Source organism: Myxine glutinosa, chromosome 6 (assembly GCF_964187855.1).
Source record: "Myxine glutinosa chromosome 6, kmMyxGlut1.1, whole genome shotgun sequence".
NCBI lineage: Eukaryota > Metazoa > Chordata > Myxini > Myxiniformes > Myxinidae > Myxine > Myxine glutinosa.
In genome coordinates this window covers 62,559,679-62,574,023 of record NC_136266.1, presented here as the reverse complement: position 1 = coordinate 62,574,023, position 14,345 = coordinate 62,559,679, and the positions used below count along the sequence as shown (strand labels likewise).

General features: G+C 45.4%; 1 protein-coding gene across 4 annotated transcripts in view; it reads left to right on the top strand.

The window, feature by feature from the left end:
• Positions 1 to 5,914: 5,914 nt before the first annotated feature.
• Positions 5,915 to 14,345, top strand: part of LOC137429885 (uncharacterized) — a 39,545-nt gene continuing 31,114 nt past the window's right edge. Inside the window, exon 1 of one of the 4 annotated variants that reach the window (XM_068120236.2) lies at positions 5,915 to 6,127. Coding sequence is in view for 2 of the 4 variants with exons in the window: in XM_068120234.2 (XP_067976335.2) it covers positions 6,471 to 6,578 (108 nt within the window). In the remaining 2 variants the exon portion in view is untranslated. Of the gene's footprint in view, positions 6,128 to 6,366; positions 6,579 to 7,636; positions 7,743 to 14,345 lie in introns of those variants that run through there. The other 3 variants (XM_068120234.2, XM_068120233.2, XM_078779947.1) reach the window with 3 other exon arrangements.

Below are 14,345 nucleotides of genomic sequence, written 5' to 3'. Positions count from 1 at the left end.
TTCATTTGAGTTCCTGCAGACCTGCACCTTATAGGCACAAAACTTCAGTCTTTTATGCCTGTCTTTAGTGGTGTTTGGTGGTCCCAGTTCTCTGGATGTGCGTCGGATTGATTTTCTGGGACTTTGTTGAGATTATTCATGCACTCGTTCAACGTCTGCTGTCCTTGTATTTGGTCGACTGGTACCTTTCTGTTTCTGACAACTTCCAGTCTCCTTAACATCTCTTGTACCACTCTCTGAATACTAATCCGTGATGGTGGATTCCTTCCTCACCTTGTACGGACATTACGCTGAACTTGCTTGTCGGATCTCGTCTCGATGAACAATTTTTACGCGCTGAGCTTTCTTTCCCCTGTGGAGTTGCCATTTTCTTTTACATTAAACCACCAGATTTGAAAATAAAGAAGGCTTCGAGTTTCTGTATCACGTAAAACAAAGGGCATCGTTGCATCATTTGTGGTACGAAATACAGTGCATTCAGAAAGTATTCAGACCCCTTCACTTTTTTCACATTTTGTTATGTTGCAGTCTCATGCTGAAATTGTTTAAATTCGTTTTTTCCCTCATCAATCTACACTCAATACCCCATAATGACAAAGAGAAAACAGGATTTTAAAAAGTTTTGCAAATTTATTAAAAAGAAAAAACTGAAATATCACATTGACATAAGTATTCATACCCTTTGCTTTGACACTTGAAATTAAGCTCAGGTGCCTCCCATTGCTCTGGATCATCTTTGAGATGTTTCTACACCTTGATTGGAGTCCACCTGTGGTAAATTCAATTGATTGGACATGATTTGGAAAGGCACACACCTGTCTATATAAGGTCTCACAGCTGACTGCGTATCCAAGCAAAAAGCAAGCCATGACGTCGAAGGAACTGCCTGCAGAGCTCAGAGACAGGATTGTGTCGAGGCACAGATCTGGAGAAGCCTACAAAAAAATTTCTGCTGCATTGAAGGTTCCCAAGAGCACAGTGGCCTCCATAATTCTTAAATGGAAGAAGTTTGGAACAACCAGGACTCTTCCCAGAGCTGGTCACCCGGCCAAACTGAGCAATCGGGGGACAAGGGCCTTGGTAAGAGAGTTGACCAAGAACCCGATGGTCACTCTGGCTGAGCTCCAGAGATCTTGTGTGGAGATGGGAGAAACTTCCAGAAGGACAACCATCACTGCAACACCCCACCGGTCTGGGCTTTGTGGCAGAGTGACCAGACGGAAGCCAAACAGTTCAATCTTGGTTTCATCAGACCACAGAATCTTGTTTCTCACAGTCTGAGAGTCCTTTAGGTGCTTTTTGGCAAACGCCAAGCGGGCTTTCATGTGTCTTTCACTGAGAGGCTTCCGTCTGGCCATTCTGCCACAAAGTCAAGATCGGTGGAGTGTTGCAGTGATGGTTGTCCTTCTGGAAGCTTCTCCCATCTCCACACAGGATCTCTGGAGCTCAGCCAGAGTGACCATCGGGTTCTTGGTCAACTCTCTTCCCAAGGCCCTTCTCCCCCGATTGCTCAGTTTGGCCGGGTGACCAGCTCTGGGAAGATTCCTGGTTATTCCAAACTTCTTCCATTTAAGAATTATGGAGGCCACTGTGCTCTTGGGAACCTTTTGTATTTTTTTTTGTAGGCTTCCTCAGATCTGTGCCTCGACACAATCCTCTCTCTGAGCTCTGCAGGCAGTTCCTTCGACGTCATGGCTTGGTTTTTTCTCTGATATGCATTGTCACCTGTGAGACCTTATATAGACAGGTGTGTGCCTTTCCAAATCATGTCCAATCAATTGATTTTACCACAGGTGGATTCCAATCAAGGTGTGGAAACATCTCAAAGATGATCAAGAGAAATGGGAGGCACCTGAGCTAAATTTCAAGTGTCACAGCAAAGGGTATGAATACTTATGTCAGTGATATTTCAGTTTTTTATTTTTAATAAATTTGCAAAACTTTCTAAAATCCTGTTTTCTCTTTGTCATTATGGGGTATTGAGTGTAGATTGATGAGGGGAAAAAAATGAATTTAAACGATTTCAGCATAAGGCTGCACCATAACAAAATGTGAAAAAGTGAAGGGGTCTGAATACTTTCTGAATGCATTGCATTGTCGCGCGAATCCCTCGGTTAATACCGTGGGCTCGCGGATGGCAAAACGGACTTAAATGGAGGAGACGATCAATGACGGATTTTTACTATGCAAGCACGGGAGGAAGAAGGAAGAGGAAGAAGCGGCGAGCTATTTATTACCTGTGGCGATTTCACAGGCGGTCTTCAATCCTGTAGGGAATGAACTCAAAACGAACACGGGGTTAAATGTACAAAAATAAAGATTTATTACGGAACACGATACAAAGAACGCGACAGAAGAACTAATTCTAAATTGGAACGTCCCCGCACACCTCACTTCAACAACAGCACAGGGGAATGAATTAAATAAAAGAATCGTCATGTTGTGCACGTTGGTGGGTGCGAGCTTATCTGTCTGGCAGTGTAGCGTCGTCAGGAATCGTCCAGCTCTGATGTTCGCGCGAAGCAGGCCTCCATCCGCCTCGTTCACGCTCCGCGAGGCCCCGAGCCACCCGCTCAGCGGCACGCCTCGCTCGCCCCTCGCCCCTCGTCAGTCGCACGCAAGGTCCCGTTTGCTCGTAGCAGCAAGCCTCGCTCCAAGTACCAAGATCAAACACCAAGACCAAGAGCACCATGAAGAACCCAGGGAACATGACTAGGGAAGACCACAGGGAAGAATGCCGGGAACACCGCAGAGAACCACCCGAATGCCCGCGAGCGAGTTGTTTTGTCACCCGCGATGTGACATCAGCTCCCTCGTGTTACCAATCAGTCCCTCGCTTCTTTGTGGTCTTTTCCCGCCTTCTGACGTCACCGGCCCTTCGCCCTCAATCAGCGACCTGCTTTTACGTCGTGGTTTTGCGCCTTCCGCACTGATTGGCCGAGTGTTCGCGCCTTCCGCACTGATTGGCCGAGGTGTCCACGATCGGTGGCCAATCAGTGTGCCGCTTTCTTGCACCTTCCTTTCACAAATCAGTGGCCAGCTCTTTACCCCAACCAATCACACGTTCCCTGGGTGTGGCTATAGCCTGCCTTGCACGATGTTTGTTGCTGTGCCAGCTGGTGATGTGGCTGGCTGCGGCCCCATCGGCGGTGCCCCAATCTGGCTTCCTGCCTGTTCTTCCTGTAAGTCTTATTGTGGCTGAGGTGAATTATTTAATATGTGCACTAATGGACCTATCTAGGTGTCTATAGGATGTATTGCCACAAGGAACACTGGGTTGCTCACAGAGGGAACGACACACGAGGGAATTTTACCCATAATCCCTGTACTAATTACCATGCCCAGCCCACTCGTGGCAGGGACACAAACAACAACAACAACAACAACAGGCATTTTAAGGCCATTTTCCCTGCAAGAGCAGGAGTTAGCCTTGCGGTCCCCATGACTATCTTTTCCATTTTGCTATATTTTCTGCATCTCCCCTTGTTAACCCCCTTGCCCGCATTTCTTCTTCGACCATCTTTAGCCAAGTCTTTCTCGGTCTTCCCTGTCCTCTACTTCCTTCTGCATTCATTTCCATCACTCTTCTCAACCAGTCACTTTCATCCTTCCTCAACACATGACCAAACCATCTCAAGCTGTTTCTCTTCACAGCATCCATCACAGGCTCTATTCCCATCATCTTTCGCAATTCATCATTTGTCTTCCTCTCTCTCAACGATACTCCACACATCCACCGAACCATTCGCATTTCCACCCTTTCCAGCCTTCGTTGCTGCTCTTCGTTTATTACCCATGTCTTGCTCCCATAAATCATAACACTTCTCACACATGCAGCATACACCTTTCCCTTCAGCTTCAACGACACTCCCCTCCCCGTCAGCACGCCACTCAGTCCCGAAACTTCTTCCATGCACATCTCACTCCAGCAACCGTTGCCGAGTCTGATCCACCTTCTCCATTCAGCATGTCTCCTCGGTAACAAAATGTTTTTACACCTTCCAGCTTCACGTAGTCTCCAAGATCCAACTCAACATTTCCTCCATCTGCAGCTCCCTCTGTGCACACCTTATACTTGAATGTAGCTGCCACATTGGTTAATGACCCTCTCAAACCACGACATTTTTGATGAACCCACTCAGTGCACATTGAATGGAATTGGCGGGACACAGATACAACTTTTTTTTTTTTTTTTTCTTCTTTTTTGTTTTGTTTTGTTTTGTTTTGTATACTGAATCGAGGCTCGTGAAAGAGCTAACATTAACTTCACAAACAAATCGACCAGACAAACAAAATACACAAAAAGAGGGAGCGGAAGACAAGATGCGGAGAAAAGGGGAAGCACACACACACACAACATCCGAGAGCAGGGAGATGTGTGGAAGGGAGAGGGCCCGGGGGGAGGAGGCGTGGGAAGGGGGGGCGGGGGGGGGGAGGGAGACGTATAAAGCACAAGGACACCAAGGACTTCCAGGACAAAAGTTGGTATTTCAAAAAGTGGAATTGGGGTTAAATTAGTGGGGGTAGAAAAGATCAAGGTTTTGGATGGGGGAAGATAAGAGATGGTGGTGAACAGCTGTTTTAAAGACTTGGAGGGTGGAGTGGGATTGAAGAGAGTGAGGGAGTTTGTTCCAGACGCGGGAGAAAAGAGGAATGAAGGAGTGAAGGTGAGCAGAGAGTCTTGATTTTGGCAGTTTAACCAAAAGAGGGTTGCAGGCAGATCTTGTGTGACCTGTAGGAATATTTGCGGGACAGAGCCCAGAGAGAGCTGGGGGGGCAAGGCCAGAGAGGAGTCGGTAGAAGACGGAAAGACCACCAACCTGCCTGTGGTGAGTGAGTGAGAGGCCCTTGGAGTTAGCTTCATCGCGGGAGATTCCAATGATTCTGAATGCTTTGGTTTCAACAGCGTGAAGGCGAGCTAGGTGTGAGGCAGGAGCACCAGCCCAGAGGGGAGAGCAGTATTCCATTGAGCTGCGGATGAAAGCCTTGTATGTGGTGAGGAGCTCAGGTGTGCCAAGGAAGGACTTCGCACGACGGAGGATGCCCAGTCGGCGACTGGCTTTGGAGGCCAGATTTGAAATGTGGTTTTTCCAGGAAAGATCATGGCAGATAGTGAGACCCAAAAGCTTGAGTGACAGAAATTATTGGAGAGGATTTTTCAGAAAGTGGATGGGAGGGTTGTCCAGTCGGTCTTTTCGGAGAGACATCGTAAGAGTGTGAGATTTGTCAGGATTGAAAGACATGTTCCACTTGTTTGCCCAGTCTGTGATTTTGTCAAGGTCTGCAGAGAGTGAGGAGGCTGCAGACTGCCGATCTGAGGGATGAAGAATGGAGCGACAGAGAGTAGAGTCGTCAGCAAAGAGATAGAGAGGATTTTCAAGAGAGTCAGAGAGATCATTGATGAAGACCAGAAAAAGCACAGGGCCCAGAACACTGCTCTTCAGTGTTCAGTTTTTCAGTGTTCAGTGTTCAACTTATTCCGACATCCGGCTAAACATGGAACTTATTACAGGTAGATTCCCTATCACGACAGTCGAGTACCTACCTATGCAGATCTACCTGGATCTAGATATTCCTCTACCCCCAATTCATAACAGTATGTTAACAACCAAAGTTGTCCTCGCTAGGGTGTCTCAAAAAAAATGTATACCGATTTTATATATCAAAAGCAATACTATTTTGTTCTTCTGCCTTATGGGTAATACTTGATCAATGATGTCATCCTTCCATGACAGGCTAATGCCATATCTTAGGTATTAGTCACACTCACCAGCACCCCTCTGCTATTTAATTTTTCTTTCTGAAATATGAAAAATCTGGAAACATTTTATTGAGACAACACACCCTGTATATTCAAAAGAATGAGCTAATTACCTTGGAAGGCAAAGAATGTTTCAGAACACTCCCATTATTCAGGCCGAGAGGATATTTTCAATTCATGTTTTTAAGGACACCATGGGATCTTTAATGTCCACGAACTGACGCTGGCCGATGGGACTCACAGTGTAACGTCCAACCGAGGCTTTAACTTCCAACTCGTTGATGAATCGATCAACCTGCCTGCGAAACACGAGGACGGCAGTTTACAGCTGGGTGGAGATTCCAACTCAGGCTTGCCAGCTTAGAGGTGAGTGGAGTGTGCGTACCTTTAGGGCCTCGGGCCTAGGCCATTTCGCCAGCCATCTGGTTATCGGTTACCAACGCAACAAAAAGCAAATTAATTCTAAAAATAATCTACATACCCAATCATCTGCCTTTTATAGACAAGTCGGGATCAAATGTGAACCGCCCTGGTTACTTGTTTTGCATTTTGCAATAGCCGCTCCCATTTTGTCTAAACTTGACTCATGATCTGTCTCAACAGTGAAGTGTCGGGAGAGTCTCCAACAACTTATAAAGCACAAAGGAATGTCAAATAACTCGTTTCATTGGCATAACTTGTTTGGTTAAGAAGGTATATTATTTAACGCATGACACGAGACATATACACAGACACACACAGCCATCTCGTGAAGATTCCGTGCGCACTTCACGGGCTGCTGCTCCTGCCAAAGAACTCTTCTTCAACTGCTCTACAGGTAATCCCGGTGTCTTTGGGCTTCCTGAAAAGTGCTATATAAAATAAATGCATTATTATTATTATTATTAAGGGATGCGATGAACTCGATCCTTATATCCACCACGTGATGTTTCATCCTCGTTTTATGGAAACTTTATCCTGCGTTCCTGAGTTCGGGTTTGTAAAATACCATGTAAAGTATCTTCGAGCATGTGGTTAATGCTGGTGCATGATGTAAAAGGTGGTGACAGCACATCAGGACTAATAAATAAAGGTGTTGACAATAGAGGAAGATGATAAAAACGTCGTGATTGGGCAGAAAGACTGATAGGACTAAAGAGTTCATAGAAGGTCTTACCCCACGCAGTCTTGATAAAAAAAAGGACATGGAAATTAGTCTTTTTCAACTCTTTCCTTACGTTTCCAAACACTATCTATATTTCCTACGTGCCATTATTTTGTTCAATATTCCCCAATGCTGAGAGCGTGAGTGTTACGGATTCGTGACTTCCGTTATTGTGGTTTTCACCCAATGGACATGTTTCTGATATTATGTATTATTATTAGTTTCACAAGGTTTATTATTCACGAACGGTTATCAAAAGTTAAAAAGGATAACTGTAAGTGAAACAGGAAACCGACGGAGAAGACAATGAGGTGAAGAGGAAGAAGCAGCGCACGCAAAGTGGGAGAAGACGGTGACGTCAGCGCTCGGTAACGAGCCAGGTTTACCGACAGCCGCGAGGGGATTTTAAGTTCCTGGAAGGGACATCCGGCGATAAGAATATTCGCTGGAGTGGAGAAATCTGCGTAGACAGATTTGGGGCGCTGAGATTCCGACGAATCCTTGCCTCATCGCATCGGCTCAAGCCAGAGCCGTCAGCCATCTTGAACCCCGTGCTTCGGACACCGGTGAGCGTTTGCTTCGTGTCATCTTCACCCCCAACATCCTTCCGTCTGTCGGGGATGAGTGGGTGAGACCACTTCGTCTCCAATTACGTTGCGGTTTGCTGAGGGAGCGGTGAAGGTGCGCCTCTGGAGGGCGCCGTTGTACAGTTTGGCGGGAGGAGCACCCTTGCCCACTGTACACGCTTCGGATATCGACTGGAGAGCGAGATTCGGGCTTTGACTGGATTTCGTCATAGAGCCATTGAGGAGTGTCCGATCATTTCCTGGCAGAGCAGTGAGTCTCTTGACTTTATGTAAGATATATATAGAGTGCACTCTCAATGGCCATTTGCTGTACCATATTACCTGTGTGTGATTTATAATACAAGTTTGTTAATTTATAATCATTGGTGTGGTTTTACTATTGATTTTCAACACAGGGGAATATATTTTTCTGCCGGGGTTCCTCTCGGGGTTCGGAGGTTACCGAGACCAGGAGATTGTAGAGGACTCCGTAACACGAGCGACAAATTTGATTGGTCAAGATGGCATAATATTTTGTCTGAGTATTGTCAGAGGTTTTTGGAAGTGTCAACAATGAGATTTGCGTTCTATGGTGCTCAAGTACTGTATATTATTCAATTGAACCAAAAACACAAGTTTAAAAGGTTGTCGAAAACAAAATTCGGAAGTTTACCTCTGTTGGTGCACCGTCTTTTACGCCACCTTATTCAACACGTAAAATTAGTTATTCGTGCCTGATGTTTGTGTCCTTTATGACATCCCCAAAAACAGTAGGTTTCTTGTTTGCAATGATTTTCACTTTTGTTTGACGACCAGGCAGGTATAGTAAAACAATTACCTGACCCATCTGTGCGCATGCACACTCGGAACGAGATTCCATACAATTTCCTAAATCCTTAGCCAAAGTACTGCGAAACTGCATGTTTGTGTTCAAAACGCAACATTCAATAAAAGTGAATTAGTACCTCGATCATAAATTGACATCTGGAGACGAACAGACAAAGTAAGCCAAATGCTTTACCCCGCTTTTCGCTTCTCACGAGGAGTAAAAAAGGTGACAGCACAGGTGATGGAAGGCTGTTTATAATGTAGTCAAATTGCCTCATGCTCATGGTGACTGGAATAAAAATTGTTTTGGGAAACTGTTTATTGTTTATTTAGAGATAACAAGGGGAGCCTTCATTTAATTTGGTGTAAGCTTTGTAGATTATGTGACAGACAAAGACATCATGAGACGATGGACAACTCAACAAATTGTACAGGAATCAAACCTCTGCAGCATCATGAGAAAGGTTTACAGTAATTGAATAACACTAGCGTGACTCGGCACGCTCCGCGCCCCTCACCACACGTCGTTTCAGAGGGGTAGGCATCTTTGCCCATTTCGGTGTCTTTTGGGTCTTCATGGTGTTTTGGGTCTTCAGGGCCATTTGGGTCTTCAGGGTCTTTTGGATCTGCTGTGCCTTTAAGGGTATTTTGGGTCTTTGAGGTGTTTTGGGGTCTTCAGGGTCTTTGGTGTCTTCAGAGGCTTTTGGGTCTGTGGGGTCTTCAGGGGCTTTTTGATTCTTTTGGGTCTTCGGGGTATTTTTGGTCTTCAGGGTATTTTTGGGTCTTCGGGGTGTTTTGGGTCTTCGGGGTGTTTTGGGTCTTCGTGGTGTTTTGGGTCTTCGGGGTGTTTTGTGTCTTCGGGGTGTTTTGGGTATTCGGGGTGTTTTGGGTATTCGGGGTGTTTTGGGTCTTCGGGGTGTTTTGGGTCTTCGGGGTGTTTTGGGTCTTCGGGGTGTTTTGGGTCTTTGGGGTGTTTTGGGTCTTTGGGGTGTTTTGGGTCTTCGGGGTGTTTTGGGTCTTCGGGGTGTTTTGGGTCTTGGGGATATTGGTGGTCTGAAGGGTCTTGGGGGAATTAAAGGGTCGTCAAAGGTCTGAGGGGTCTCAGCAGTCTTAATGCAATTAAGAGGGTTAATTAAGAGGTTGGTAATTTTATTTGAAGAAGAAGAAGACGTTTTCGTCGCATATAAACATACATACATACATACATACATACATACAGTCCGGCAGCTAAGCTAAATATAGCATAACAATTGTGCATTTTGTGAGGAAAGCACCAAATTTGGCACACTAGTAGACTATCATATTATGAAAAGATCTGGATATTGGGCCATCTCAGATTCAGAGATTTGATTTTTGCAAGATTTGCAGATTTTGCAGATTTGCAAGCTGAGATTGCAACGCCAGGGACGGTCGACTCCTTCCTGCGAGCTGCCCATGTCACTCACACAAGAAGAGCTCATAAAATCACTGCAGCGGCACTGCACATCCTGCAACACCGTGCGTATGAACGCCACTGTATGACATATGCTGATGATGCAGAAGACCTGCCTGAGTTTGAAGACTGGTGTCACCAGAGAGGAGAAGACATTCCCAACTTTCAGTACTGGGCAACTGTGCTGGAACGAGAGATGTTGGTACTGGTCTACGTGCGTTCTCTGCGGCAGGCTTCATTCACGATGTACCTTGATGCCCTGACGGAACTGGTCCCATGGTTCCATGCCTTAGACCACACACACTATGCCAGGTGGGTCCCTGTTCACCTGAGGGACATGGTTGCACTCCCAATGAAGCACCCAGATGTAGCCAGAGAATTCAGGGCTGGCAACTTCATTGTACAGAAGACGAAGAAGGTGTTCTCTTCGATCCCAATCGACCAGGCGCTTGAACAGAATAACGCCTGCATCAAAGGAGATGGTGGAGCAGTCGGCCTCACTGACAACCCAAGTGCCCTGCGGCGTTGGATGATTGCCGGGCCAGAAGTTGCCAGTGCCAGAGAAGAGTTCCAAGATGGCCATCAACACTGGGGGAGGCGAGAGGACACACGTCATCACGACCAGACACTAAGTGTGCAGACCTCTTTCGCCAAGGATGTCCGCGCCCTTGTCAGCGTCATAGAAGAGCTATAGGCCATGGGCTACCTAGACCCCTGGTGCACCCCCCCACCCACCAACCTACCACCCAAGGTTTTTTTTAAGCCTTGGGGTGTCCTGAACACGAAATTGAATGTTAACAGTGAAAATATAGGGACGAACTTTCCTGCGTCAAACACCATGGTGACTATCCATTAACACCTGTTAACCTTCATACAACTCCGTGTGCCTTCTCCATGTCGGCTTGCCTCTTCCGCTGTTCATCGTCAATGCTACGAGCTTGGATCAGCGGATCCAAGCTCGTAGGCATGCTTCACAGCTGTATCCGTGTCGATAGTGGAGCTGTACACTGTGAATGATTTGTAGCAGCCCATGTTACAGAATGATAGTTTGTCCTTGTATTGATCATGCGTCTGCAGCTTTATTTTCAGGTTTTCGCTCCTGTATTCTGGATTAGGGTATTGCGAATCCTGCAGGGATGATATGTAAATGTTGCGTAAATCCGTTAGTCTCAGAATTTGTTTCTTTTCGAGGACATCTGTGTCCAGTATGCTACAAACAGCCTTGAATGCTTCTCCGTGTGCCTTCTCCATGTCGGCTTGCCTCTTCCGCTGTTCATCGTCAGTGCTTCTCCACTTTTGCGGCTTCTGTACATATTTGGCCCGACAGGACTTGTGATATTTGGCCTCGCATGCGAACAGGTCATGCCCTCTGATCCGACGTAGCAAGCTCTCATCACTTCGCTCCTCAGCTGACGCGACAACATTTTTCCCTCCGTCAAATTCAAACATTGACAAACCTACTGATGTCCACGATCCACTCGATTTGATCTTCTTCCTCCCTTCAGACTTACAAAATAAACAGTCGGGGTTGAAGAGGACGCGATCACCTTCGGACGACCGACTTGTTCTGGGGGCAGTACCTGTTTCAAGTGGGTCAGATGGTTCAGATGGTTGCAGGCGATCCAGATTCATAGTGAAGCGTTGGTAACATTGTCGGTGATAACCATGATGGTCTGACAGGGTACTGGGTATTAGATCACATGATCCTTTCATCCTGTGTGTAGAATCCACTGGTTGGGAAAGCCGTCTTTGTCTGATGTCCTGCAACTTCGACAATTTGTTCTCGGCGGTACTGGTGCTCAAAAGAAGCTGAAGTGGTCCATACTTTAATCCTGGAACATGGACAATGCATTCGGGTATATGTTTCTGTGTCTGTGTTTCTTCATTACTTGTAGAACCACTATCGTGTCGTGTTTTTTTCTGGGGAGGTGGACCAGTCTCCATCGGCGTGGAGGGGTCAGTAGGATCAGACATGATCAGGCTGCGTCATTTGGTGCATTCACACTGGACCTGAAAAGACACGTTTAAAGTCATATTTAGAAACAGAAGACAATCAAATATATGTGTAATATTTAGTATTTATGTGTAAAACCAAGGTAAGAGAATCAGGAGACGTATATATTCACTTGGTTGAATGGTACACTGGAAATTGAAACTTAACTACAATTGTTGTGAATTTTCATAGCCATATCACACGACATGTATTAGTAAAAACTTAACTAACCTGTGACGAAGTCCTTTCAGAATTGCCTGGGGTAGAACTTAACTATATTTTCACATGTACAACAGGAGATATAACTGAAAACAAAAACTGTATGGCGAATAATCGTAAAGAGTGTTGGAGAAAACATGAATTCCATGAATCGCGTTGGCGGCCTAAAATTCCATATGTTGTATTGGGGGCTCGGCTTTGCTGATTAAATTCCATAAATCTTGTACTGTGGATTAAATTCCCTAAATTTCGTCCGGTAAAGAATTCCCTAACATTCCCAGAATTCCCAAATTTGGAAATTTTCCCAACATTACCAAATTTTTCAAAAATTGGAAAAATTTTGTGTGAACGTTAACAGGTGTTAACGGATAGTCACCATGGTGTTTAACGCAGGAAAGTTCGTCCCTATCTTTTCACTGTTAACATTCAATTTCGTGTTCAAAACACCCCAAGGCTTTAAAAAAACATTGGGTGGTAGGGTTGGTGGGGGGGGGGGGGGGGTGCACCAGGGGTCGAGGTAGCCCATGGCCTACTAGGCAACCCCTTTGAGGAAGAGAGCATGGATCTGGTTGTCCTTGGCACAAAGCAAATTGCAGGTCCTGCTGCAGTTGAGACTGTCAGGAATGTGAAGAAGATTGGCCAAGAGCAGTTCCAGGCTTTCACCAGAGAATGCCTAGTGGAAAGGACCGAGCCAATTGATGATGCAATTCGTCGGAACAAGCTGAAGGTGTCATTTTGGAAAATGGCTGCCACAGCCATCAGGGGCTGAATTTGAGATGGCCCAACATCCAAATCTGTTCATAATAGGATAATCTACTAGTGTGCCAAATTTGGTGCTTTCCTCACAAAACGCACAATTGTTATGCTAAGTTGCCCCACTAATACAGTCACCTGAAAAAGTAAATACACCCCGTGTAAAGTTTTGACTTTTTCAACATATTTCAACATACAGCTATTTGATCTTCATTTCAACAATATTGATAGATAAAGATGATATAATATAACAAATATCATGAAACATTTACATTTTGTAGTCCATTGTATAATTTAAATAAACATAAATGCAAATTTCGCATATGGAAAAAGTAAGTACTCCCCTCCATTTATCACTCCTTCAAATACCTAAAATTAGAATCAGGTGCACCAGCTCAGGTGCAAATGATTAGAACATCGTCAGAGAGGATCTTGGAGGAACCTGTCTTATTTAAACCTCAGACATTTCGTTTGGTTTGCTCTTTGTTGTTGAAGTGTGCGGGGTCACCATGCCTAGATCAAAAGAGCTCTCTGAGGCCTTCAGAAAGAAGGTTATAGATGCCTACGAGTCTGGGAAGGGATTTAAAAAGATCTCCAAACAATTTGAAATCAATCATTCGACTGTCCGGAAGATCATCTTCAAGTGGAGAAGATTCCAAACAACTGCGAACCTGTTCAGCCCAGGCCGCCCCAGCAAGTTCAGCCCGAGAGCAGACCGCAAGATGCTGAAAGAAGTCTCTTAAGAACCCTAGAATGTCATCACGGGACCTACAGGTAGCTATTACCACTGTTGATGTCAAAGTGCACGTGTCTACCATTAGAAAGAGGCTGCACAAATTTGATCTACATGGGAGGTGTGCCAGGAGGAAACCTTTGCTGTCCAGAAAGAACATCAGGGCAAGACTAAAGCTTGCCAATGAACACCGAGGCAAAGACCAGCACTTCTGGAACAATGTGCTCTGGACAGATGAGTCAAAGGTCGAGCTATTTGGCCACAGTAGCAGAAGACATGTTTGGCGAAAACCAAAGACAGCATTTGACCACAAGAACCTGATACCAACTGTAAAGCATGGTGGTGGAAATATTATGGTTCGGGGCAGCTTTGCTGCATCAGGGCCTGGGCAGCTCACCATCATAGAATCCACTATGAATTCTTCATTGTACCAGAGGGTGCTTGAGAATAATGTGAGGCCATCTGTCGGAAAAGTTGAAGATCAACCGAAGGTGGACCTTGCAACATGACAATGACCCTAAACATACCAGTAAATCCACCAAGGTATGGCTGAAACGAAAGAAATGGAGGGTTTTGGAATGGCCAAGTCAAAGCCCGGATCTAAATCCCATCGAGTTGTTGTGGGGGGATTTGAAACGAGCTGTGCATGCAAGAAACCCCTCAAACATCGCACAGCTGAAAGAATTCTGCATGGAGGAGTGGCCAAAAATATCTCCCAGTCGATGTCAGAGACTGGTAGACAGTTATAAGAAACGCCTACTCGATGTTGTTTCTGCCAAAGGGGGCAAAACCACCTATTAGAGCCAAGGGTGTACTTACTTTTTCCACATGCGAAATTTGCATTTATGTATATTTAAATTATACAATGGACTACAAAATGTAAATGTTTCATGATAGTTGTTGTATTATATCACCT